This window comes from Agelaius phoeniceus, chromosome 3 (genome assembly GCF_051311805.1).
Source record: "Agelaius phoeniceus isolate bAgePho1 chromosome 3, bAgePho1.hap1, whole genome shotgun sequence".
In the NCBI taxonomy this organism is placed as follows: domain Eukaryota; kingdom Metazoa; phylum Chordata; class Aves; order Passeriformes; family Icteridae; genus Agelaius; species Agelaius phoeniceus.
In genome coordinates this window covers 50,108,176-50,133,754 of record NC_135267.1, presented here as the reverse complement: position 1 = coordinate 50,133,754, position 25,579 = coordinate 50,108,176, and the positions used below count along the sequence as shown (strand labels likewise).

The 25,579-nt window shown below is 39.0% G+C and overlaps 1 protein-coding gene across 1 annotated transcript in view; it reads left to right on the top strand.

The window, feature by feature from the left end:
• Window positions 1-25,579, top strand: part of ROS1 (ROS proto-oncogene 1, receptor tyrosine kinase) — a 67,730-nt gene that overhangs the window by 31,077 nt on the left and 11,074 nt on the right. The window contains exons 25-42 of the mRNA XM_054630068.2: window positions 148-359; window positions 766-1,052; window positions 1,953-2,129; window positions 3,976-4,193; window positions 4,613-4,754; window positions 8,739-8,971; window positions 9,799-9,975; window positions 10,973-11,147; window positions 11,568-11,685; window positions 13,691-13,878; window positions 14,508-14,600; window positions 14,952-15,087; window positions 15,501-15,663; window positions 15,932-15,996; window positions 18,622-18,751; window positions 19,531-19,628; window positions 20,248-20,451; window positions 21,570-21,704. Of these exons, the coding sequence (XP_054486043.2) occupies window positions 148-359; window positions 766-1,052; window positions 1,953-2,129; window positions 3,976-4,193; window positions 4,613-4,754; window positions 8,739-8,971; window positions 9,799-9,975; window positions 10,973-11,147; window positions 11,568-11,685; window positions 13,691-13,878; window positions 14,508-14,600; window positions 14,952-15,087; window positions 15,501-15,663; window positions 15,932-15,996; window positions 18,622-18,751; window positions 19,531-19,628; window positions 20,248-20,451; window positions 21,570-21,704 (2,951 nt within the window). The remainder of the gene's footprint in view (window positions 1-147; window positions 360-765; window positions 1,053-1,952; window positions 2,130-3,975; window positions 4,194-4,612; window positions 4,755-8,738; window positions 8,972-9,798; window positions 9,976-10,972; window positions 11,148-11,567; window positions 11,686-13,690; window positions 13,879-14,507; window positions 14,601-14,951; window positions 15,088-15,500; window positions 15,664-15,931; window positions 15,997-18,621; window positions 18,752-19,530; window positions 19,629-20,247; window positions 20,452-21,569; window positions 21,705-25,579) is intronic.

The window sequence follows — 25,579 nt, the reverse complement described above, 5'->3', positions numbered from 1 at the left end:
ATTCTAAAAATATTTCCAGTCCATGACACATCTTTGTATTTTGACTTCTACTTCCTAAGCAGGCATTTTTCTTTTAAAAACAAATTGGTTTTCATAATGTCTTAGCATCAGGTTGGAAAATTCTGTCCTTTTAATTTTTTTCTTAAGTTTTTCAAAGATGCACATCTTCACAATGTCACAGCCATCACAGTTGACTGGATTGTAAGGCATCTCTTTGTTGCCCTGAAAACACCACAGAATGAAACTCAAATATTTTTTATTGATCTTGAGCTCAAAAAAAAATCTCTACAAGCCTTGAACAAGCAGCTCAGCAAAAGTAATTCAACTGTATCATCTCTGTTGTCATATCCTTTCTTAAGGTAAGGCACATACTAGTAATAACTTTTTTAAGAGCAAATTTTAGACATGATTTTCACTAAAACTTGAACTGTTAAGGACCAAAAAGGACTTTTTATAGTGGATGAGTTTTGGCATTATGTAAATCTCAGAAATTTTTGAATGTAGTGTCACTTAAGTACTGCTAGTTGAGCTTGGACATACCTAATTTCAGAAAGATGTTTGTGTTTGAGTAACAATTTTAAATTATGCTTAAATACTGATAGGTACTTCTATACGTGTAATGCAAATGCAAGTAAGCACAGATAACATTTTTTTTTGCAGTAACCATTTTATCCAGAACAGCCAGTTATTGTGTCTGACTAGGATTGCCTTTAGGTTGGTCAGGTTGAAGTTTTCCTACTGAAAGCAGTGCATTTTCTTTGGTAGCCGCTTGTACTGGCTGGAAGAGTTTGATAACGGCAGCCGCGTGTTTTATTATGATATTCTGAACAACACTGTGCACCACATCCTGGGACATGGATTGGTAGAAAAACAGATGAGGAGCTACTGCACCTGTAATGTCACAGAAGCAGAGCTGGGAAGGCCTATGAGTATAGATCTGTCTGACTCCAAAAATCCCCAGCTGCTTTTCATCAGAGGAAGAGATGAAATATGGGCCTCAGATGTGGATGGTTGCCACTGCTGGAGAACTATCAAAATACCAAATATTCAAGGTCTGAGTGTCTTTTATTTTTCTAGATAGTTTGTGATTCTTGCTGTCTCTTACTTCAAAACAACTTTCATTTCAGAAAATAGCATTCATGAAGCACTGATTATAGAACTGATTCATCTATAGTCAAATGTTTGTGTTCTGTGTTTCCAGTTGTAAACTTTATTCATACAAACTAGAAGAGCAGTGTGAAGATGTTTACTGATGCAAGTGTGTATTCTAGCAAGATGTAAAAGGAATGCTACGGCCTCAAGTGCTACTTGTCAATAGATTTCACTTAGAATATTAACACATTATTTACTAGGATTTTGTATTAGCTACATCTATTGCAGTTAATCTCAATGAAAAGATACAGTAACAACTCATGCCTGAAAATGGCATTGCAGACTTCATCATGTGGGGAAGGTACTTCACGCAGGTAGATAATTTGTCTTGTATGACAAACTATCCATGTTTCACTTCTTGTGATAACACTTACTCTTGGTTGCTCAGTTCTGGAGGCGTGCTGGTAAAGCTGCTCTGTTACCAGAGGAGCTGTCTTAGTTGCTCCTGAGAGATGGCAGATCATGGTGGTTTTCATCTTGGAAAAAAGAGCAAAGTTTCTTTAGACAGCTCTTGCTTTCGTGTTTCATTTCTTGTGTTTGTTAATTGAATAGCAGTTCTCATAATTATGGGTAATTAAACACTTTCAAATCTACACCTGTAAACTGGAATAGCAGTGTTTTAGCTTCATGAGACCTGCTGGGAAATATCAGAAATCTCTTGTCAAGGGGAGGTCACTGGGGATACAGTATGGCCAAAATGGCTGTATTGACTCACTGTGAAAACAAGCACCCTTCTGCTCTTGTAAAATCATCTGCTCAGGGTTGACTATAAAACTTATTCATGCAATGTTTTCGTACAGGTATTAAAATTGGCAGCTTGACTGCAGATAAGAAATTTATATACTGGACTGCTGAAACAAAGGAATACACTGAAATTTGGCTAGCAGATAAAGAAAACAGAAGTCACTTTCTTCACAAGAGAGCAAACCAGTCGCTGAAAATCTTAGCTTACAGCTCAGCAGCACAATCATATCCAGGTAAAGGGGATTTGGGTTCTTTTGTGAATGTAACCAGTTTCTGTCAGAGCATGTATTTAAGTTGCAGATGTGTATTTATGTGAAGTATGCTTCATGGATTCAGGTACCTTCTAGACAGAAACAATTTGGACTTTTTAAAAAGGATGAATATAAGGACTGGTCTTGTGTTGAATACAATGGAAGGTCATGATGATGAATATTTCACCTGTTTGTTAATGCCAAACTATGCCTATTTTCAAAGTTGTGTCAGACATGGAGATTCAGAAAAGGTGGTGCACATTACAGCACAGAAAAAGAGAAAATATGTTCCACAGTGTTGTAGCCAGAGTTTGATAGTGATCCCTGTTGTGACACAGATTTCTGAGTTTGTTCACAAATGTATAAAACTAAAATAAAGGTCTGTCCTTTCAAAGATAGAGAGATAAGAACTCTGCTTATTAAAGTGATTCATAATGAAGTACCCAAGACACAACTACAGGTTACATTATAGCAGACCCAGATATCACTTAGAACTCCTGATATTTTAAACAAACCATTGTAGAATGATAATGAAATAAATAAAACATTAGTTTTAATAGAAAAATCAGGATTCATGATACCTATAGTGATTATCTTTATAAATGCAGAGGTATAGAAGCTACTAGCATGATGAATATATTCAAAATAATTATTGAACTCCAATTTTACATAAAAAACCTGGCAAATATACAAATGAATATTTTAATAATATGAACTTCTTTGGAATAAAAAAATAATTTCAAATTCTTTTGAGTAGCTGGCACAGTCATGCCTGCTTGTGGCTGCTCTGACCAATGCTCAGGCTATTCTTGCCAACACTTCGGGCATGTTTGTTCTCATGAGATCTGTGTGGGCTTGGCTTTGATGTAGGAGCCTGGTTTGGCCCTGGTACAGAATGTGCCAATCCCTATCCCCAGGGACAGGGTTTCGTGCAAGAGCCCCAGGCTTGGCTGGTGCAGAAAGGGAAGAACCAAATTTCAGTCCAAATAGATTATTCCTATCCAGAGATCCCCACAGAGATTTTCTAATTTACATTGACAGCTGCAAATGCATTTGGAGGAATATGCATGAACCTGACTTTGATAGCAATGGCAGGGTTGCTCGCTTTGGGACAAAAGATCTTAACTATGAGGTCAGTTGTTGTGGCCTAAGGGCAAGAATTGGTCCTTGTACCTTCTTCCCTGTGCACATGCCTAAATTTCTTACTTCTTAGCAGGAAGTCCATTTAATATATTTTTATTTTGTTTTAGAAAGTGCATCAATTTTCTTTTGTTACTTTTCAGTAACTGTCAGTGTAGTTTTATACTGTTTTCTCCTCCAGACTCCTTTTCTACTTCCCACATTTGTCTCTCATTATCTGTTGTTACATTACACATGGAAAGCTGTCTGGAAGAAAAAGCAGATAACATTTAATTGCTAGAGAAAGGCAATGTCTATGCAGTGTATCTGTCTTTCCTGTTACAGGCAAGTTTGGGCTCATCAATATGTGCTGCCCTAACAACACAGCAACTGCAATTTGCTACACCTCCTACAAAGAAGTAGCAAATTGTACATCTACGTCTTCTACTTCAAGAAGAACTTAAATTCTTTATTAAACTTGTATCTTGTCAAAGATAAATAAGAGTTTCTCTGAGGATCACTGTTTTTGTGTCCACGAAAGTAATCAAATAAAGTTGTTTCAGGCAGAATTTTCTTCTGTTTCTCTTTGTGAGAGCAGAAAAAATACTTTGTAGTTGTGCTTTCTCTTATGAATGGTGGCAGAATCCCATGCAAGTTTGCATTGGTCCAGCCATAATTTTAACTTTTAATCTTTTAATGTCTTTCCTAGATAAAAGATGCCTGATTCTCTTGCCAGACACTGAGAAACCTACTATCCTTGCTACAACTAACACCAGTTTTACATTAAGCTTGCCATCTCTCACACCACAGCAGCTCTGCCCTGGCATATCCCAGCCTACGCCAACATACCTGGTATTTTCCAGACAAATGACAAACATCTGCAGGAACTCAAGGCAATGTTTGTCTACTCCACAGCAAAAAATATTGGTATGGCTACTTCACACAGAAATGCATGTGATACCATCTATAAACCGGGAATGTGATGTCGCTTCTAGTGACTTTATGAACCATTCTGTAGCTTTCTGTCAGCAAGTTTTTCCATTTCTGCATCCCAACAGTAACTGTCCTTTCTCTATGGTATTTAGTAAGTGGTAGATACCTTAGTTTTTCCTTTGTGCAAGAGCCCCCCTTCTTTTTGTCTTGTTTTTTGGTATGTACTTTCTTTCTGTAGGGACCTATTACCAAAACTGTGATTCAAACATTTTTTTTTTAACACTAAAGTGTTTTACAATGCAAAAACACCACAGTATTACTTTTTAACCACACATTTCATTGACAGATGATTGGGTTGACATATGTCTCTCTTTTCTAAGATTGCATGTTTATTATCTGATTTGGACTTACAGGAATATCAGGATCCTATTGCTGTCTTAGAGAACCTACAGCCATTTTCGAGTTATGCCATACAAGTTGCAGTGAAAAACTACTATTCAGAAGAGGAAGTGCTGCCTGTGGGAGAAGGCACAGTTGGCACAACTCTATTTGGAGGTTTGTTTCATATTTTAATCTGAATTTGAACTGAGTTCTCATCTCAGAGGAAGATGTATGCGGGTTTGGGCTGAAAATCAGAAAGTGGACAAACAATCTGATTAAAATATAACCTAGGTAGATCTTCACAAGGTTTTGGCAAACAGACTTGATGAATTTGTATGAGTCATTCAATAGATTTGTATATATTCTTCAATGCTTTGGCTTATTTGCTTCCTGAGGAAAGATAAATTACGGTTAAAAGTGGCTAAACAGTTGCAGTTTCTGCCTTGAACCACACCTTTAAGTAAGTTGTGTTTGAATGTAGGTGTGATTATGTATGTTTAAATATCTGTGTTATATATTCATTCAGCATTAAGATTGTTTCCCTTGGCTTGATGTTGCTCTCATGATTGCTGTTTCTAAGTGTAATGCAGATTTATTTTGTTGTGAACCAGGCTGAAAAGGCAACACTTCATTTTTACTTTTGGCCTGAATGAAAACAGGTCATTTTCAGTTGATTTCAAGAATTTTGATGTGCCCGTTCAGTCCTTGTTCTTTGGGAATACTACAGTCTGAGCTGGATGTCTCCTGTGCTTGTAAATACCTCAGTTAGGTCAGGAAGATGATTCTACTCATTCCTTGCTTCACCCTACACGTTTGCAGCTGTGGGGCAGCTGCTGTGCCAGTTTTCTTGAAGCTCTTGATGTTTTCCAGAAAGAGAAGGATCATGCAAAAGGTTCATGTTATGCTTTTGCATATGTTGCAGCCCAGCCCAATAGAACTTCCTTGCTCAGCACTTTTTCTTGTTTTGCATGTGCAATTCTGTACATGTACATTTGTCTTTATGAGGAGCTGTCTTTGTGCTCCTCTGCAGATAACTTTCTCTGTGCTTTTACTGAAGTCCCTTGCTGAAACATGGAAAGCCATTATGAGGGGTAGCTATTCCCCATGGTGTACATAGTGCTTGCTCTTCTGTTGTGTCAGTTTTGGTCTGTTGTGCCTGGTGTCAGCAGCCAGTGTCAGCTTGATCCACATAAACTCTTCATTTGCAGAGCCATCAGGCACCTCTCTTAATTCCTAAGTCAGCAAGTTAGAATTATAGCCAAGTCTACAGCGTATCTGTGTTTTGCTGAAAGACTGCAGAGGTGGTACCTAGGGATACTTGGTGTGGAACTCACTGGGATATGGGAATACTGTGGCCCCCATCTTCATGAGTTTTTTTGCCTGGGTTTTGTTCTGCAGAGTTGGAGCAGTTCTTTTTTTTTTTTTTTTAGAGAGGGTAAGGGAGTAAAACTGAGAGGCACAGAGCCCTTGGGCACTGGCTCCCTTAGCCTGGCTGCATCAGGGCTGGCTGTGGCTGGCACAGAGCTGTGCTGCACAGCTGTGCATGTGAATATTGCCATGACATGCAGTGAGGGAGCCACAGCAGGACTCCTAAAGTTTCCCTTTACTTCTTTTTACCTCTCTGTGCATTTTGGCTGCTTCAGAAGTTGATGGAATAACTGGAATTAAAGCATGGACAGCCGCCACTGCATTTTTCTTACTTTCCTCAATGTCTCTTTCCCCAGCGATCAACTGTGCCCAAGAAAACATTTTATCCAGAATACCTGGCAACAAGTACATGCCAGGAGTCCTGATTTCCCTTTTTCTTTCCTTAGGGATGCACTCTTTAAAGGTTTCTTTAAGGGTTCATTCATAGAATAATCAGCCTCTCTTTTTGCTGCCATTGTCCAGAGGAGAGCATCACCTGTGAGCTGCCAGTGGCTTCTCTTATGCACAGATCATTCCCTGGTTTTTATCCTGGGAGCAGTCACATTTTTCCCCTTAAAAACCCTCTGTTTAAGGTGAGCTTCTTTTCATCTTTCAAGTGGAAGTGAAACAAGAGGTGAAGGCATATTACAACCCTTCTCATGGAATCCAGACATGCTACACTTTCAGAGTTCTCTAGTTCAACTATGCTGGGTATTTTTCTCTTAACAGTCAGATCCCTTAGCATCTGCAACATCAAGCAAATATGCTCCCATCCTATGTGGATCTCCTGAATATTGTGAGCTGGTCTCTTCTACCTTGCCTGCAGTGAGAGGACTGGAGGCAATGGCCTTTACCTGAGATGGGAGATTCAGATTAGATATCAGAAAAAATGTTCACACTGTTCAGGTGGTCAGGCACTGGAATATGTTTCCCAGTGAGTGGTGGTGGATTCACCATCCCTGGAGGTGTTTAAGAGGCACCTGGTGTTGGGTATGTGGTTTAGTGGTTACAGTGGTAGTTCTGGTTGACAGCTGGGCTTAATGATCTGAAAAGTCTCTTCCAACCTTGATGATTCAATCTTCCTATGGAGTAAAATGAACACCCCCAAACACCCAACAATTCTAGCCTTCTATCAGTAGATTTCAATTCTTTACATGGAATTCCACATCTGTAATATAAAATTTGTGTGATTTAATAGATTTAATAACATTATATATTATTTGTATGTGGAAAGGATTGACATAATTTTTTTTTTTTGTATGGGAAACTGTGCTAGGCTGCAGCAATGTACATCCTTTCAGTGATGAAACATAAAGGTAGATTATAAAATGGGAGACTGGATTGCTCCACTCAAATGGAATTTTTTAGTCTCATGTTAAAATGAAATATGAAACTCAGAACAGGTTTCTCTAGTTGGGACAAAATGAAAAATCTGGATGAAAATCAAGTCTTAGACAAAAAGCAAAGCAAACCAACAAAAAACCTTCACCCCACCCCAGCTTACAAACCCTGAGTATTTTGAATAGGTATTTGTATCAGCATTCCGAGCTTTTCAAATTTGTTGAAAAACTTCCAGCCAGCTGTAAATAGAAGGTATATGTGTCCTGACACTTATGTTCTCAATTTCATGAATGTAACTGCCAGTTTAAATTGTAATCAGATGCTGCTAGAGCCTCTTGAAGTGTGTACACTATTTAACACCTCTGAAGCTGTGTGAATTCCCTCAATGCCTTTTTCTCAATTCTCTAATGAAGTGAAAGAAGCTTGGAATAATTTGTGCTTTCCATCAAATAGCAAGGTAGAGAGAATGAAAAAAGAGGAAGACAATGCATTGCTCTTGCCACAGAGTGTCACTCTTACTCCACATATGCTTTAGCTAGACAAATAAGAAATTTGTCCTTTCCTAGTCTAGTTTCTGTATATTTCATTAAATAATCTCTAGTCTTGCTACTAGGATATGAATTAAAACATATGGACTCATCATTTTGATATGTTGGGAACATAAATCGTGTAATGACTTGTTAACTTTTTACCTCTCTGGACAGCTCAATAGGAAATAAAGAATTTTTTATACAGAGTAGGGACATGCCATATACCATTACAAAGTCTGTGATCTTAAAGCTTCAAAGGAAGGGTTCCTTTTTCCAGAACAATTAGTGAGTAACCAGCTGGTATGGACATCTGACCAGCAACTCAATTTCTTCCTTACACAGCTCAGCCAGACTGTTTCTGAGAAAAAAATTTAAATTATATGAAATAATGGATTTTCTTCCCTTATAAGTTTCCATTCAAGAAAAGACTTTCCAATTGAAATAGTGCACAGTTTTGGTTTTTTTTGTGCGTGTGTGTGCATATTCAAGTAAACACCATATTAAACTCACATCTGAGACCCTGATTAGGAAGCTAAGAGGGAACATGAATTCAGTGATATGACTATAAATATAGAGGTGTGTGTGTGTATATATATATATGTGTGTGTGTGTGTATATATATATATATATGTTTTCCTGTTGTTCAGTTTTTTTTTGGTTTTTTGTCTGCTTGGATATTGAGATAGCCAAGAAAATACTAAAAATCCCTCAAAATATTTTGAAATTGTCTTCAGCTGACTGACTATACCAGAATTATGAGTTTTACACATGTAGAGTTTCAGTCCTGTGAGTGAAACACATACATCCTTCTTTCTTTTCTTTCCTTGGTGACATTTCTTGACTACTGTAAAAGGGAGATTAATTTTTCTTTCTGTTTCAGTACCAGAGGCAGTTAGCACTATTAAAATATTAGTTTTGTCTGACACCACCATCAACATATCCTGGAGTGAACCTCTGAAGCCAAATGGACCTCTTGAATCCATCCGCTATCAGATCTCTGTCAATTTGTTGCCTCCCGTCCCAGCGACACCATTGCGAAAAAGTGAATTTTCAAATGAGGTGCTTGCCTGGTCTGTCAGTGGGCTCCAACCTGGAACAAATAATTCCTTCAAGGTATCATTGCAAGTAGTTTTACTAGTCTGTTCAACCTGCAAATCTTTAGACTTCTCTTCTGCAAAGTAGACAAATAAAAGTATGCAACGTGGATTCATAAGAACAAAATTTGCTACTTCTCCCTTTACAGATAAAAGCTGAAAAATATAGTTAATCTGGACAGCAGGTCTATGATCAGAGTGACATTTTCAAAAGTAACCAAGTAAATATGTTGTCTGCAGAATGTGCACTGGGTATCACAAATAGAGTGATTTACACAGTTGGGAGAACATTCAGATGATGGCAGGAGGGGATCTGTAGATCCTAATTTGATTTTGGGCTTTTGTAAATGATTTGGATAATATAATGGGAAATATATATACACACACATACCTAAATACCTGTATGTGTGTATGCAAGTATGCATACCTAACTGTTCATATAAGCCTGTGGCTTAGTGAAAAGCAATGTGCTAAGGCACTTCTTGACTTCTTGACTTTGTGTTTCTGTGGTTCTAAAACACTGCCTCATATGTTATGAGACATCTGCATGGCTGTGTAAGTGTGTGTGGCATTTAAGAAAGATCTAGAAAGAGAAGGGACTTGGTAGAAATCTGAGATGGGAAACTAAGAAGAGTTTCTGAGGAAGGGTACTCCTGGACATGAACTTTCAGCCTGAAGGTATATAACCTTGCAGCTATGAGGGACAGAATCTTTCTACACCTTAATCTCTATTGCCTGAATACTGTCTTGTTTGAAATGTTAGTCTTCCAAACACTTGGTGCTGCTAAAGCAAAGCTGCCTTTCCAACTGCTCTGGTATTGTACAGTTCATCCATTGCCTTACTAGGTTCTTGCTTTTCATCCTGATGAGGACTGGTTTTCTGAAAGTGTCCCTATCATTGCAAAAACATTTGAGACTCCAGCTGCACCTATCAACGTAGTCCCCAGAAACACCAGTTTCCAGCTAGAATGGAGAGCTCCTCTGCACATCAGTGAAAACAGCTTCTGGTTTGAGCTGCATAAGGTAAAAATACCTCTAAGTTTTGGGGTTTTCAGATCAGAGAAAATTTAACCTACTCTGCCCTGGTAAGCAGGACAGGGTGGGTGGCAGGATGTACATGATGAGTCTCAGTGGATAATTTGGGCATGGTGATGTCAGTCTTAGCTGCTCAGCAGGGGCAGGATGGAGTCAGCATTTGCCAGGAACAAGGAGGAGTGCAGCTGTAGCATTTAGTGCTCCATAGTGCCAAAGGACATCCTGGATGACCTCACCAGAATTCCTTCTGAGTCTCCTGTTTCAGCAGTCCTATCCCTGTTTCCTCACTGCCCTGCCCCAACTGGGTTTGCAGTTGCAAATCCTATGTCTGCCCTGCACAAGAAAAAGAAGAAAAGGTTTTTCAGCAGTAAATATTAGCTACAACCTCGTATCTGGATTTATTTTCCTGTGACAGAAGTTAGGAGAAAATGCCAGAGAGAAGACCAGGTCCAAGAAGTAAGGAGTAAGGGCTGCAGTGAGAGCAGCATGCATGGAAACTTCAGACTTCAACACCTGAACCACTGGACGCGGAAAAATTCATGTCCTAAACTGGATCATGCAGATTCTTTACTATAGAGAATCAGATTCAATAGACCTACACCAAACATTTCCCTGCCCTAAAATAAATGTCACATCACAATTCCACTAACCCACCACCTCCTTTCAATTGCATCATGTCAAGCTGAACTCATGGGCACAATGATCCAGAAATATAAGGGGAAGGCTCCTTTTGGCCATGTAAAGCAGGCACTTAATCTGTTATTCTTTGTTACTGCCAGGACTTGTAGGTCTCCTGAAAACAAAGAAGAAAATTAGGGTTTGTGTCCTTGGTCTCTGAGAGGACAAAGTCCCATGGTTGAAAGAGCACCTGCGTCATATTTCCACTATGATATTAAGAGGTGGCAAAGTAGTTGATCTACCCAGGAATAGAACTGTGACACACTTTCAGCAGAAAGTTGACCATAATGATATTTTATTTCTCTAGTGGCCAACAAAAAGTGACTGGTTTTCTCCTGTGAACACTACATGCATAGGAAATCTTGTTTACAAATGCAACCTCACAGGAACTCTTCCTTGGACCAACTACTTTGTAAGAGTCACAGTAGTTTATGTCACAGGATTGAAAAGCACTTCTACTTCCACAAGCTTTAAAACTACAGGTAAGCACTTAACATAGCATAACAAGATTTTAAGACTTTACAGGATGTGAACATTAAACATAATATTTTCAAAAATTTAGCAGTGAATTTTCTTATACTAAGACCCAATAGTTCTGTTTGTTTGAAAAATGAATAACACAATACCATACATTACATCTGAATGTATGGTATTGTGTTATTCATTTTTCAAACAAACTCATTACTGGTGAAAGGCTGTATGTGGGTAAAAATTTTAGGATTCATCCATCACAAAGAGAAAGCCAAGGATTCATTCTCTCTGAGGATTATTAATATAGACCCTCTTTCCTTTTGTATGTCTAAACACTCATGTGTGCATCAGATTTTTCTCTGTGCCTGTTGGCCCTTTGTCATGCTACAAACACATTTTAAGCATTCTGTTTCTTCTCTGTTTGGCTTAAGCTGGTGTTCCCAGTAAGCCAGGAGTTCCTAAAAAAGCCGAAGACTCCAAAAACTCTCTACAGTGGGAAAAGGCTGAGGACAATGGAAGCAAACTGATATACTATATCTTAGAGGGCAGGTAAGCAATGCATGAGGCACTCTTCCCATAGGTAACAGCCCAGAACAAATCTGGGTGTGCTGGGCTTTTCAGGTTTGCTCTGATGGGAAGAATGAAATGTATATAATCAGAAAGGCTCTTCCCATTGGGATCTCTGTCTTAGATAAACCAAGAACCCATAATTTCCAGAAAATTTCTGGAAAACACAGAACAACATTTTCAGAGTAATCTTGAAATACAATTATATATTTAGATCTATGTCAGTGAACTAGAAGATTTGGAGAGAATTTCAAATCACAAATCTTACATGTAGTATGTATTTTTGGCTAATATATATGCATAAATATATTAGTGTTCAGAGGACTGAAAGAATATTGCCAGAAAGAAAGTCTTCCCACCCATGTGGGATGACTGCATAATTTTTAAAGTGCTCTGTAATCAAATTCCAATTGCCTGGGCTACTGATGTCACACTAGAGTGCCAGCTCACTCTTATTCCTGCACTGGCATTGGAAGGGCTGATTGAGCAGGTTAGAGTATATTGCTGTGGGCAGTGACTTTGAATTTCTAATTTTTTGACCATGACTCTGGAGAGATTCCTTTAAAGCAGTCAGTGCAAAGTTTAATTAATGCATTATTTTAAAACTAGGAGAATCTATCTTCTGAAATATTCCAGTGATTGTTTGAAGTCATTACTGATGGAGGGAAGCAATTTTCTAAACTCAGCCATTATTTCTTTCTCTGTGCTTATGAAAGTTAAGCACTGACAGCACTCTGAGCTGGAAATGCTTTACCTATATAAGTTTTCACCCAGACATACTTTCCTGGTGCTGTAAGCTTCCTACAGTTCCATGACCATGCAGGAGCACTGACCTGCATGCTCTGAGAAAACAATAATTTTGATATGCCAGGAGATATTCTGTACCTGATTTTCTGCAGATGGGTAAGGAAAGGTCAGTCCCTTGGTCTGTGCCAGGGCTGTGCATTAGCTGCTGCGGTCTCCAGACTCCAGCTTATTTGTCTCTGGAATCATAATGTTTCACTGAGGTGGTCTTTTAATGTAGTCAGCTTTTCTCTTGCAGTTTGAATGTACACAGGCTGATGGTTTTGACTGAATTTCACACCAGGTAGAAAAACGTTAGGCCACTTGCATAGCATTCTAGAAAATGTTTGCCTAACCCTTTTAATCAACCTCTGTTTTTCGTATAGCTCTAGTGGCAACATGTACACACCAAGGGTGTAAGTTTTCCCATGTCTTTCTGGTTTAGAAGTGTTTGGCCTTTTTTCTTCATTAAAGTGTGTTGGGAGAATGAGTGGAAGGGAGTGGAATGAGTGGAAGGGAGAGCTCATGAAGGTCATTTCACATGATGTATTACGGTGTTGTGTGACATGAAATGATATTTCAGATATGGCCTTTCAAGTTTAGGTACGTGGTCTTCTTTTGCTTGGTGAATAATCAGCTCTGAATTTATTGTAAGCAATCAATCTCAGTCCAATGGGGAAAGGAAAAAAGACACCCAGCAGTCAGCAGATACTATGGGAAAGTGGTTAGCTAAAGAATGGTATCTCCACTGCCAATGACTTGCTTCCCATTTAGCTTGTGAAACCTGATGCACAAGAGATACTGAATTACCTTGGGTCTGGAGGGGAAAAAAGCTCTAGCACAGTAGATTTGTTTTTGGTTTTTTTGCCAGAAAGCAAAATAAGAACATTTTGAAATCTTGTCTGTGAGGCATATACTGAAACAGATGAATCAGGCATATATTGAACAGTTTTTCATGTCTAAAGTGTTCTAGTATTTAATTTCCAATCCCAACATAAAGATGTTTGGTTCCTAGCATAGCTGAAATGGCATGCCAGAATTTTCTTCTCTGTAGCCAGAATCCCATGACCAGATTGAGCTTTTATGCAGAGAGAGAAATGCTGTGAAAACCATGGAACTGAAGCAAAAAATGGGCTGGGGGTGAAGCAGTAAACTGCCCTTGTGGCATTAATGACTTTCCTGTGTTGTGCTGTGCATGCTGCAGGAAACAGTCTGGCAACAGCAGCAATGTGAAGTCCACGTGGGAGGTGGTTTACAATGGCTCCTGTGGCAGTATTTGCACATGGAAGGCCAAGAACTTGGAAGGAACTTTCCAGTTCAGAGCAGCAGCTGCAAATATGCTGGGACTTGGGGAATACAGTGATGTTAGCGTGGATATAATTTTGAGTGAAGGTATGTCTTTTACTTCTGTATTCTGTTAATCCTTTTTTTGTTATTCTAAATAGTCATACTAATTTAGGAGCAGAGACTGGCTATTTTAATAACAATAATCCTGCAAAGATAATGTCTCTAATAGGTAATAAATGATATGTTTTTATTGTGACCCCTGCTGCCAGTGCTCATCCAGGCTCTTTTGCTCAGAACAGTGGGCCTGAAAAGTGCTTCTCCTCATTTATAGCACTTTGTCTCTGTGGCTCTGCAACTCTGCTTTATGATGTGATTCTTGAAAAAAAGGCAAGCTCACCCACTGGGTAAAAATATCAGAATTGCTTCTTGCCTTCAGCCAGAATGTTAGACTTACACTTTGTGTGTGCTTTTGGAAATCCCACCTTGAGTAGTCAAACAGTTCAGCATTTTCTATTTCTGCGTACACATTAGGTTGCAGGAATGGCCCAAGTCTGGGGGAGAAGGATTAGTCTGACCAAATACACATCCACATAGAGCCTACAAGAGAACTTTGTGCAGTGAAAGACTTTTACATAGCAGGGAGCTGAAAGGTTCTCTCAGGTGTGCTCCGCTGCATAGGATTGACATTGCATGCATACACAATAATTAAACAAATTTCCTTTTCTCTTTAACAGATAACATGATGTCCATGGGCACCATCATTGCCATTGCTTCTGTGGTTGGAGTTGTTGTGCTGTGTTTGGCTGTGGTCATGGTATTTGGTTTTGGTATGTGATTGAGTATTTTGTTTACCCTTGGTTTGCCAAGCCTTGGTGAAAGGCAGTTCAGGTGGTGGGAAATGATTGACCTTCAGATTTAGGGAAATGCTCCCTCCCTAGGTTGGGAGCTGGGAGGAAGTTTTATTTTCTCATTACTTGAGGCCCTAGAGATGGCTTATTATATTTTTGGTATGAAGGACAGGATAGAAGTTCACTCCATCCTCAGGCATTTCTTGCTGTTTGTTACCTGCCTGGAGAGCACAGGAGTGCTTAAGGAACTCTAATACTTGGGTGTGTCCTTACAAAAACTTGACCTTACTTCCAGAGTGAAACACTTAATGATCTCCTTTTCTATTCCAGTATGGAAACAAAGATTGAAATCCAGAAAACCAGCCTTGCCTGGACAGATAGTGTTTATCAAGGAAGATAAAGAACTAGCTCAACTCAGAGGGATGGCTGAGACAGTAGGACTAGCCAATGCCTGTTATGCCATACGGTATGTCCTCAGAGTAAATGTATTTTAAGGACAAAAACATCAAAGATGTCTTCCCTGGACCAGTTTACATCAGGGCACTGATCCCTGAAACCTCAGGGTTAAGAGAGTTAAGAGGTGCATGTTTGCTGCAGGGCAGGTCTGCTCCAAATGATGCCCTGCCATGCTGCCCCTCTGGCACACAGCCCAGGCTGGATCCCCCCCAGCCCATCCTTCATGTCACTCTGGCAAGAAACACAAGTGCACAGGGAGGAAGAAGACCTGGTTCTTTCCAGTAACTTCTAAAACATCCAGGCCGCACCTGAGCTCCCCTTAAATATACCTGATGAGACAAATAGTACCAGCTTCATTTGAATTTTTTTAGAATTTCAGACATCCTTAGGTATGAACAAGTGACTAGTATTGCTGTTTTGTAGCACTCTTCCTTCTCAAGCAGAGATTGAATCACTGCCAGCTTTCCCTCGGGACAAACTCAACTTACACAAATTTTTAGGAAGTGGAGCCTTTGGAGAGGTATATGAAGGGACTGCAGTAGACATCCTGGCAGATGGAAGTGGAGAATCCAAAGTAGCAGTCAAGGTAATTACAACAATCTGTTCTCTTGCAACAGAATGGGATGGGCAGAGAGATCTGTCTCAGAGGTTTTACCTGAGAAATGGGTGTTGGGCTGATCTGGGTGTTTTCTTGCAGTGTTTCTTGCAAATCTCTTAAAGCTCAGCCTTGCAATGATTTCTGGAAAATAATGTGTATTTAAGGCCACATCTATGTCAGATTGTTTTACTTAAGCACCATGTAGTAACAGTGATGATGACCAAATGTTTCTACACTTCTGCTTTCTGTGGAGCAGACTTTGAAGAAGGGTGCGACAGACCACGAGAAGAGCGAATTCTTGAAGGAGGCACACTTAATGAGGTAGGGACAGCTTTGTCCCTGGGCACCCTTCAAAGCTGGTATCATCTGAGGGTGGTGGCTTTCCAGGGGAATGAAAGCAGCACTTTCCTCTAAACAGGTTATTCGGCATTTTCGTGTTTCTGCCAAACTAGTAAATCACTGCTGATGAATATCATGTGACTAAAGCTATAAATCTGATAAGCAAAATTTAAGCTATGGACTACAAGTTCGACATGTTCATATCATGGATTTATTTGGGATTGTACTGGTGCATTTCAGTATCTTTGCTCCCCTAAACCAAGTTACTTGCCAAAGGCAAGGGTCAGAATTCAACTTATCCCATTTTACTGAAGGAAACAAATCAGAATAAACTGATGCCTTGAAGTTGTAATTTTCAGTGGAAAATATTTTTTAAAAATGTGCCACTAGGGGCTGCCACATACCCCTTCTATTGAGATAGTGTTAAATTATGCATCTGTCACCACTGCAAGAATTTCACATAGCAAGCTTTGTGTTTCAGCTGGAAATCTTGTTTTCTAGACTGTCCCCAGAAACAAGGAGTTCAACTGTAGTTTTCAACTGGTACTGTAAGACTGAGAGTGTAGTTTAGTTTTCAGATGCACTTTTACACTTCTTTGACTTATTTCATCTGTGCAGAAGTAAAAGCAATTTTTAAACAATGAAGGATTTATTTCTGTGCAGAAATGTGGTGTTATTAAACTGGAAATTGATTTTCACAGCATTCCAATTTTTTGTGGTTACATGCTTAAAAATATAGCTTGCATTTTTGGCCTTTTATGACACTCTGTAACTGAATAAGGTAAAAGGCTTGTTAAAATCAAAATTTGACCATCTCATTAAAGTGCAAATTAATGATAAAGAGTAAGAGTTGTGTATAAACTCCTCATAATCCATTTTCAGTCTACCTAGCAGTCATAAACACAGTTAAGGTCTTTTATCCTGTGTAGTACAGAAATTATATTAACCCATAGTTAAAGTTTCTGAGGTTCTCTCAATTCTTGTTGCAGATAATAATCCAAACCCAGGAATCCTGGAGGAGTATATAATAGAAAATTTTCTGCATGTAAATGTAAACATTAACATGAGCCCATATATAAAGACCAATACAATGAATCAGAAATGAAGAGAATAGAAAAGTTTAAGTATTATATAATCCCCATAGTCATTAAAAACCACCACCAGCAGCAGCAATGACAAAACTACTACTACTAATAATAATTATTTTATTCCATCATGGAAGGTTTAATGATTTCATTTGACGTTCATCTGTGAGGTCTCATAAATTAAACCAAGGATAGAAAGGAAAAACAAGTGCATCTGAGTGCTCACAAGCAGATAAGGTATATAAGATGCAAGTTGCAAGATATGTAGGTGCAACTTTTATTATGCTTGCCTTTTTGGATGTTCATTAAAATTTGGCTTGTAATGTTATGCATGTTGGCTCAGTTAAGCCAGAACTATTTGGTCCTTTTTATTGCTATGTATCAAATAGAAAATTGAGTTGCTTCTATTTCAAAAGTCATTTGATGTTGGTTATTGGTGAGTCATTTGTGTGCAAATACATGTAGAAAATTCTTGTGTCTGTCCCATCCCTCGGGAAGTAAGGCATGATGGTTCAGTGGAGAAAGGTCTGCACTGGGTGCAGAGGAAAGTGCCAGGTGTTCCTTCCCCTCTTTTTGTTCCTGAAAGTGCCAAAGTTTGTCTGATTGAGAGGTATGTGCTAGGGGCCAGGGGGAACTGTCAAATTCTAAATCGCACTTTTTGCAAGAGTCTTTGCCCACACCTGAGATTAGGTGAATTGAAAGAGATTAGAAGGAAAATGTCCCTCTCTTGTTTGTTTACACTGCTGCATTTGACAGCATTTTGGACACCATCAATTCTCCCAATAGAGTCAAGTTTCTCTGACTGCTTGTGCAAGTGCTTTCACGCAGTGTGAGAGAGGAAAAGCATTTTCTAACACAAGTGAAGTGATTGAAAAAACGCAGGCACTGTCAGAGGCAATAAATATTCTTCATTCTTTGAAGAATACTGGCAGTACTGAGAGTACTGATTGCTCTGTGGTAATCCCTGTCTTAGACACACACACACAAACAATTGCTAGTATACTTAGAAGTATTACTCATATGTATTTTGTTCTTCTTGCAAATGTACTGTGAAAAACTGTCCCCTGCTGAACTGTGAAAATAATATATTGCACCTTGTGCTTTTACTTTTGTGTATTTCTCTGAATCAGCAGTTCTACTGTGAATATAGTAGTAAAAATACTCTATTAAAAGAATGTAGATACCTTTAATGTACAGGTGATGAATCATATTCCTAGAAGAAAATGCCATTTGGCTACTTTTCTTTGCTTCCTGGAAATAAAATGAAGTGTGCTTTTTAATATGTGTGCATGCATCAGAGTGCCTGGCAAAGACAGTGTAAGCCTGTGTTTTGGAAGGATGTCCCTGAGCTCTCCCCATGGCTGAGCAAATCCAGGCACAGAGAGCTACTGAATCATGTTCATAGAAGCAGGACTGTAAAGGCCAAACCGCTCATTCATTGCTTGCAAATATAAACACTCTGTTAGCCATCAACCAGCTGAATTTCTCATATGTCATCTTACACTTGTTTCCTTCTGTTTAGCAAATTTGATCATCCCCACATTCTGAAGTTACTTGGTGTGTGTCTGTTAAATGAACCTCAGTATCTTATCCTGGAGCTGATGGAAGGAGGGGATCTACTTAGCTATTTACGAGGAGCCAGAAAGAAAAAGGTGAAGACCATAAGAATCATATTTTTAACCTGTAACTGCCCACAGTTTCTCAGTTTTTCCTTTTCTAAAAGTCCATACTGATGTTCAGCTGTTTCTGTACTTGCAAGGTCTGGTCTGGCTTTTCCTAAACACCCTGGGACTCAGTGCTGACCTTGCAATCAGTGATGCTGTGAAGAAGATTGAATGTCATTAGATCGCTTACCAAAATTGTGGTTTCAGTCATGAGATATCTGCTTATTTCTCGCTGTGAAAATCATAAACTGTCCTTTTGAAAGTGATAATAAATAATGGTGGTCATGTATGTGGTTTATTAGGAATCATAGAGGGGTTTTTTTTTGTCTTTGAATAACAATAGTATCCTTAATGTGAGAAGCATGGTCCAAGCATATAAGAATACACTGTCCCTGTGCCTATGTCCTCAAATCCTTTAGCAGGAAAGAAAAGAATAAAGGATAAACAATTTCAAGTAAATTCTTCTCCCATTAGTGTGTGGATTGGGAATATGCGTGGTATGATGTGAGGTCAAAATAAAATTTTATAGCAGCATAGCAATTAGCATAGTTAATTTACATAATCAGATCAAATCTGCAGTCAGTGTTGAATTCTACTGAAATGCATATACATGTGTTCTACTAGAAAAATTTATTGCACTGATTAATACAGCTATACATTTCAAATGGGGAAATACATTTCAGTGAGGAAATCTTGCATGGGGAGTTTGTCATTCTGAGTTGGTAAAGCTAGAAGAAATAGCTAACTTCTGTCTTTGTTTCTTGTAGCTCCAGAGCCCTTTACTGAATGTCACTGACCTCTTGGATATATGTTTGGATGTTTGCAAAGGCTGTGTCTATTTAGAGAAAATGCATTTTATACACAGGTACAGAACATACTTCCTTAGTCTTCCCAGGTTTACCCACAGTATTGGGACTCATTATCTTACCCAGGAAAAAATGTCTAGAAAGATGTCACAATGTAACACAACAGGAGAGAGTACTGAAGTAAAATCTAACACTATGTTTTCTGCTAAATATCACTCAGAGTTCTCTTCCAAAAATGGTGGGCTACTCTAAGATCTGAACCAAGGACTTACTGCACCCTAGGCAAGAATCATATCCTATGCAACAGAGAGAAGAACGAGTGGAAGATCCATGTAGTGTCTTTGTCTGCCTAGTGGGTAGCTTTAGAGGACACAGAGCCAGACTTTTCTCAGAAAGGTACAGGAAAAGATAAGAAGCAACAGGCACAAATTACAGCAAAGGAAATTAGATAATATTGTTCACAACATCCCAGAACAATCACTGAAACAGGTTGTCCAGAAGGGCTGTGTCATCTCCAGTCCTGAAGATATGCCAAACTTAACTGGGTGAGGCCCTAAATCACTCAGTCCAGCCTTGGGACTCACACTGCTCTGAAAACAATGTTGAGCCAGAAGACTTACGGACATGAGTTTTTCTGCAATGCTAACTCCATCCTCTTTTCTCTGCCTTACAAATCAGGGACTTGGCTGCTCGCAACTGCCTTGTGTCTGAGAAGGAATATGGGCGTTCATCCCGGATAGTGAAGATAGGAGATTTTGGGCTTGCCAGAGATGTCTATAAAAATGATTATTACAGAAAAAGAGGAGAAGGTCTACTCCCTGTCAGATGGATGGCTCCTGAAAGCCTTATTGATGGTGTCTTTACAAGTCGCTCTGATGTCTGGTGAGTTACAGCAGCCACAAAGCTGTGCCAATAACCATACTAAATTCTGCAGCAAGAAAATATTGGTTTAGAGGAGGAATTACAGGGTTGTATATTGTCATCTCTTATAATTTTTAGGCTTGGGAAGACTTCCTCCTAAGTGAAATTTTAAGGATATAATGAAATATTTGATACCATGACAGTATATTTCATGGATAAATTTCTTTAATCTTTAAGATCTTTGGATTTTGCCTGGCAGGAATTAGTGTCACTCAAATAATTTTACAGTTGTACCAGGCCCACAATGTGGTTTTTGCTTGATTGGGCAGTGAATTGATTGCCTGCATGCTGTTCCATTTTGTTTTCCATTAGGTTTATTGACATTTCCTTCCAACAGCCAAATACTTTGCCCTTACCATTTCACCCTCTTCTAGTGACTGTTTTATTTTGAAGACCAGACTTTGCAGCATCGTCAGGGGAAAGTCACGGTACTTTTTTCTGTGGAGGTTAGCTAGAAGTGTGCATTTGAGTGGCTTTGGGTTTATTGTGAAGAAGCAGAGACCCACTGTCAGGAGACATGACAAAAAACCCCACCCAGACTAAGCCAGATCCATGACATCTGGGATTCACACCAGTTCAGATTTAGGTGGCCACATGTACTCAGCCCATGGGTCTTGTCCAAGTCCCCAGTGCCTGCACATATCTATTTGACTGCTACCCTTGCTCTTATCTAAGAAAGTAGTTTAGTACTCTGTGCCAAACCAAATGAGATGCTGATTGCTCCACAAGTGGTGCTTGGAAGAACTTGTCTTTCTCCATTTTAAACCACACCTCTAGAGATTTCAGAACACTTGTTTATATGAGAACATGCTCAACCTGAGTGTTTCCTGGGGAAGATGTGGGCACTCAGTGTCTTCTGAGCTGCATCTCAGTGAGTCTGGGAAAGCATCTCAGTTCTATACATTTATTTTAGCTATTCCAAGGCTGGCTTAGGGACAAATCTGAATTATGTCTTTTTACTCCTAATTTTTCTGAGTCTTATTCTTAAGTTAGACACAATCTAACTGTTAATAGGGAGATTTCAGGATGGCTATGGTTATTAATTTTCTCTTTTTCTTTTTTTCCATGGTGCCTCTCAGGGCTTTTGGTGTACTAGTGTGGGAAACATTGACTTTGGGTCAACAGCCATATCCAGGTTTCTCCAATACAGAGGTTTTACACCATGTACGATCAGGAGGAAGGCTGGAATCTCCAAACAATTGTCCTGATGACCTGTAAGTTAATTTTGTTTAAATGTTGCTGCTAATATTTGTAAGAAGCAAGAGGCTTTTTGCCAGTTGGTTATCATTGTGAAAGTTGGTCATACCCATGAAGACCCCAACATCCTCTTTTGTTTCCAATAAAACTGGCCAACCTGCTACTAATTCATCCAGTAGACCAGCCTGTAAATGAGAATTTAGGGCATAGGTCTGCTAGTAGTGTGAGAACAGGCTGAGAGTACCTGAAGATATTGGTTAGAAGTTAAGATGGCTCTAAGACTTTACTGGTCTTTGTACATCATGTGTCTGTGACCATAGAGAAAACTCTTTCTTAATGGTAAGTGCAGGAACAGGCTAATATTAGAACAAAAGTGAAAAAATAAACTCTGCCTTTTGTAGAGAGAACTCAAAAAAAAGAAAAGCTGAAGCACTACAGGAAAAAGGAAGTCTGCACCTCTGGTTAGTCTTTATCTGAACTGGATAAGTAAATCCTTCAATTTCTGTTTGTGTCTTGAGCACAAAACTCAGGTTTAATTGCAAAGTTCTTGCAATTAACAGAATAAAATAAATATATCAAATGGATCAAACCCATACTGTCCAGAGGTGTATGAAGGAGGAAGGCAGAACATGAGCTTAACAATCCTTCAATATTGTCTAATTTCATGTCTCTCAATTTCTTTATCACCCACTCAGCAAAATCAGTCACAGCAATGCACTTGACAGCTGGTTGTACAAAAAGGAGAGCCTACTGGAGTGAACAATTCTTACTCCCAGGGCTGAGGAAAAGACTTGAGAATAATTCTGTGTTTGGCAAGCCAATATCTCCATGATAGATCTTACACCAGTAACCATGTTCTGAGCTTAAGAGAAGGTGATTATTTATCATTATGTACATATAGCTGAAATACCAGGTTAGGAATAAAAAACACAGAAAAACCCCAAACCAAGCTTTAGGACTTGGAGGAACTGAAGAACTGAAGAGATTAGAATTTTACTTTAATAACAGAGGGAGATCTGGAAGTCACAGAACAAATGAAAGCCCAAAGAGATTTTAATTGCAATATTTCCTGAGAAAAGTTTCCTCAAAAACTTTCATACATCTGTCCTGTGAATAAAAAAGCACAGGAGGCAGCTATATCCATGTACTATTCTGACCCTCCAACTTAAGCAAAGGCTGATAAATTGCCCTAAAACAAGTGACTAGATCTTCAGAAAAATCAAGAAACTTTTGCTTGAAATAATTTTTAAGGTCCCAGATCTTAAATTTAGCATAGCAGATAGGTCCTACATACTGGTCTGCCTGTTGTAACTTGTAGAATCAGTGTCTAATAGTAGTTTTTGAAAGCCAAAGAGCTGATGAGCTTAGACTCTTGTACCATCTTTTATCTCATTTGGTGAACACTCAGCACCTGCATGCAGCTTCTGTCAGTAGCACAAACAGCTTTTTGCTGCTTTGCTAGGTCATTAATGGCATGCCGGGATTCTTGACATTCCTGCTTCCCTCCTTGTGGTTTTGAACCTGCATCAGGACATCAGCAGTCAGTAATTGTCTCCTCAGCACTTTGACTTGCTCATTGTCATTTGACAAAACAAACCATCGCTGATAGGAAGAGAGTTCAAAGGCCAAAGTACTTCAGCTGAGAAGTGTTTAGGAATCTGTGATGGGCTTACACTGCAAGTGCAAGTAGGGCAGGCACAGAAACCTTAGGGTGCAAAAGCATGAAGGAAGTGGGTTGTTTGTTTGGTTTTTTATTTGGAAGGGGGGAAAATTTCTTCCCCTTGCCTCCATAAGTTGCTACTCCAGGAACTACTTTTCCCCAGAGAACTGTGGCTAGGTAAATCTTGGTAAAGAATTGAAAAAGGGTCTTGGGGATGTATAAATGAGACACATATATAGAAACATGAATTAGATCTATGAATGTAAGTACATTTTCAGTCAGAAATCCACATCTGGCACAGCCACATGGGTATGAGGCTTGCATGCAAGAGAATGCCAAGGTTTGGACTGAACTGAGTCAGAACTTTATAATTTAACAATAATTTAACAATCCTTAAAGGCTGTGGATTGCAGTCTAGAGAATTTGTACAAGCACCAGGACATTTGCTGACTTGAAGTTGCAGTTTCAGGAATGCTCAGTCCTTTGCAAACTTACATAAGCGACTTTGATAAAAAAATTTTATTTGGTAACTAAAAGCTTTTTACAATTTGTTTCTGGCAATGATCCCCTGGAAGGATTAAGAGAGTGAGAGAGATGAAGGCCTTGCACAGAATGCATCAGATGAAATCAGGGGCTTTTTATCATGATAAATTTTCTCATTTTCTAAGAAAATCACACATCAATTGTGTTTCCCATTTCATGTGAGAATAATAGGTAATGCTTGTAGTTTCTGTGCACTATAGTGCATTTCAGGAATGTTCACGTTCTGCCTCTAATATCCGATACGGAATATTAGTTCTTTACTTTTCCAGGCTCTCAAATTCTAACCAGCCCCACATAAGCAGCTCTGTTGGACATTTGGTTGTTGCCCCCTGATAAAACACAGGTGTGAAGTGTGGGTTTGTACGTGTACATCTAGTGTAGAGGTTAGTTCTTGAACCTAACATAAACCTTTAGCTAATGTTGTGTTTGGAACTGTCATTTTTCATTTCTTCCTGACAGGCGTTCCCCATGAAGTAGGGGAATCCTCTGGATCTCTTTCCCATGAAGTGATGCACTATTTGCTAGCCCATGTTTGGTTCCCCAAGAACATAGGAATATGTTCAATCTGCCACTTAACATGTGTCTTGGCACGTTAAGCTGTCTTTCTCCCTCTGCACCGGTCTCATACTCATGCATTTCTGAACTAAAGAAAGTTTGTGCCATATGATTTAAAACTTTGGATGTCACAGCATGCCTCAAAAGCTAAATGTCATGCCAGAAATAGCTGTACATGTAAAATTTGCAGATATATTCTGAGAGAGCATGAAAGTTTTTGTCATTAGAAACCTAAAGCCTATCTGAATTAAACACTTAGTGAAAAATACCAGTACTGATACTTTAAGCCAATCACCAAGTAATTTGATTTAGGAAATAAAAACATGGAATATAATTAAAATGAGAAAATTACAGTACTGAATTACAGTTTTGGCAGAAGTTAATATCCTTACTCCATAGAAAAACTGAACGGCTTTATAAAGCAGATTGTCCAATAAAAATAGTTATTTAGAGAGGCAGAGATTGGTCACAGGAAACAAAACAAAAAAGTTCATATTTCACACTTGCAATGTTCTTGTTTCATAAATGAAAAGAGGGTAAATTTAGATTGTATATAAGAAAGAATTATTTTACAATAAGGGTGGTGAAACACTGAAAAAGATTGCCCAGAGAAGCTGTGGATACCCCATCCCTGGAGCTGTTCAAGGCCAGGTTGGGTGGGGCATTGAGCAACCTGATGTGGTGGAAGATGTCCCTGCACATGGCTGGTGGGTCGGACAAGATGATCCTTGAAGGTCCCTTCCAACCCCAAACATTCTCAGAGTCTATGACTTCTGCATCACATCCTGTTTCTTTCTTGGTCAGTGGCTGGCTGTTTCTTCCACAAGGCTCTGCTCATGAGAGCCCAAGTGTGAACCTGATGAAGCACAGCACCTGAGCTCATGTTTTTTTGCCTGGATATCCTACCAACAAGCATGACCAGAAAGAAGATTGTTTGGCTTCCAGCATCTAAGGCTGGAATTCAGTGTGACAGACACTTTGCTGGCAGCAGAAGGAAAACCAGTTATTTAACTTTTTTTTGAGACCTATTCAGTTCTTTTCTTTCTGTATTTCCAGTGTCATCAGTAATAACCAGTACTCCTGAAAGTAAGCAGATGAATTGATTCGGGGTGTTAGGAAGCCAATACCACTTTT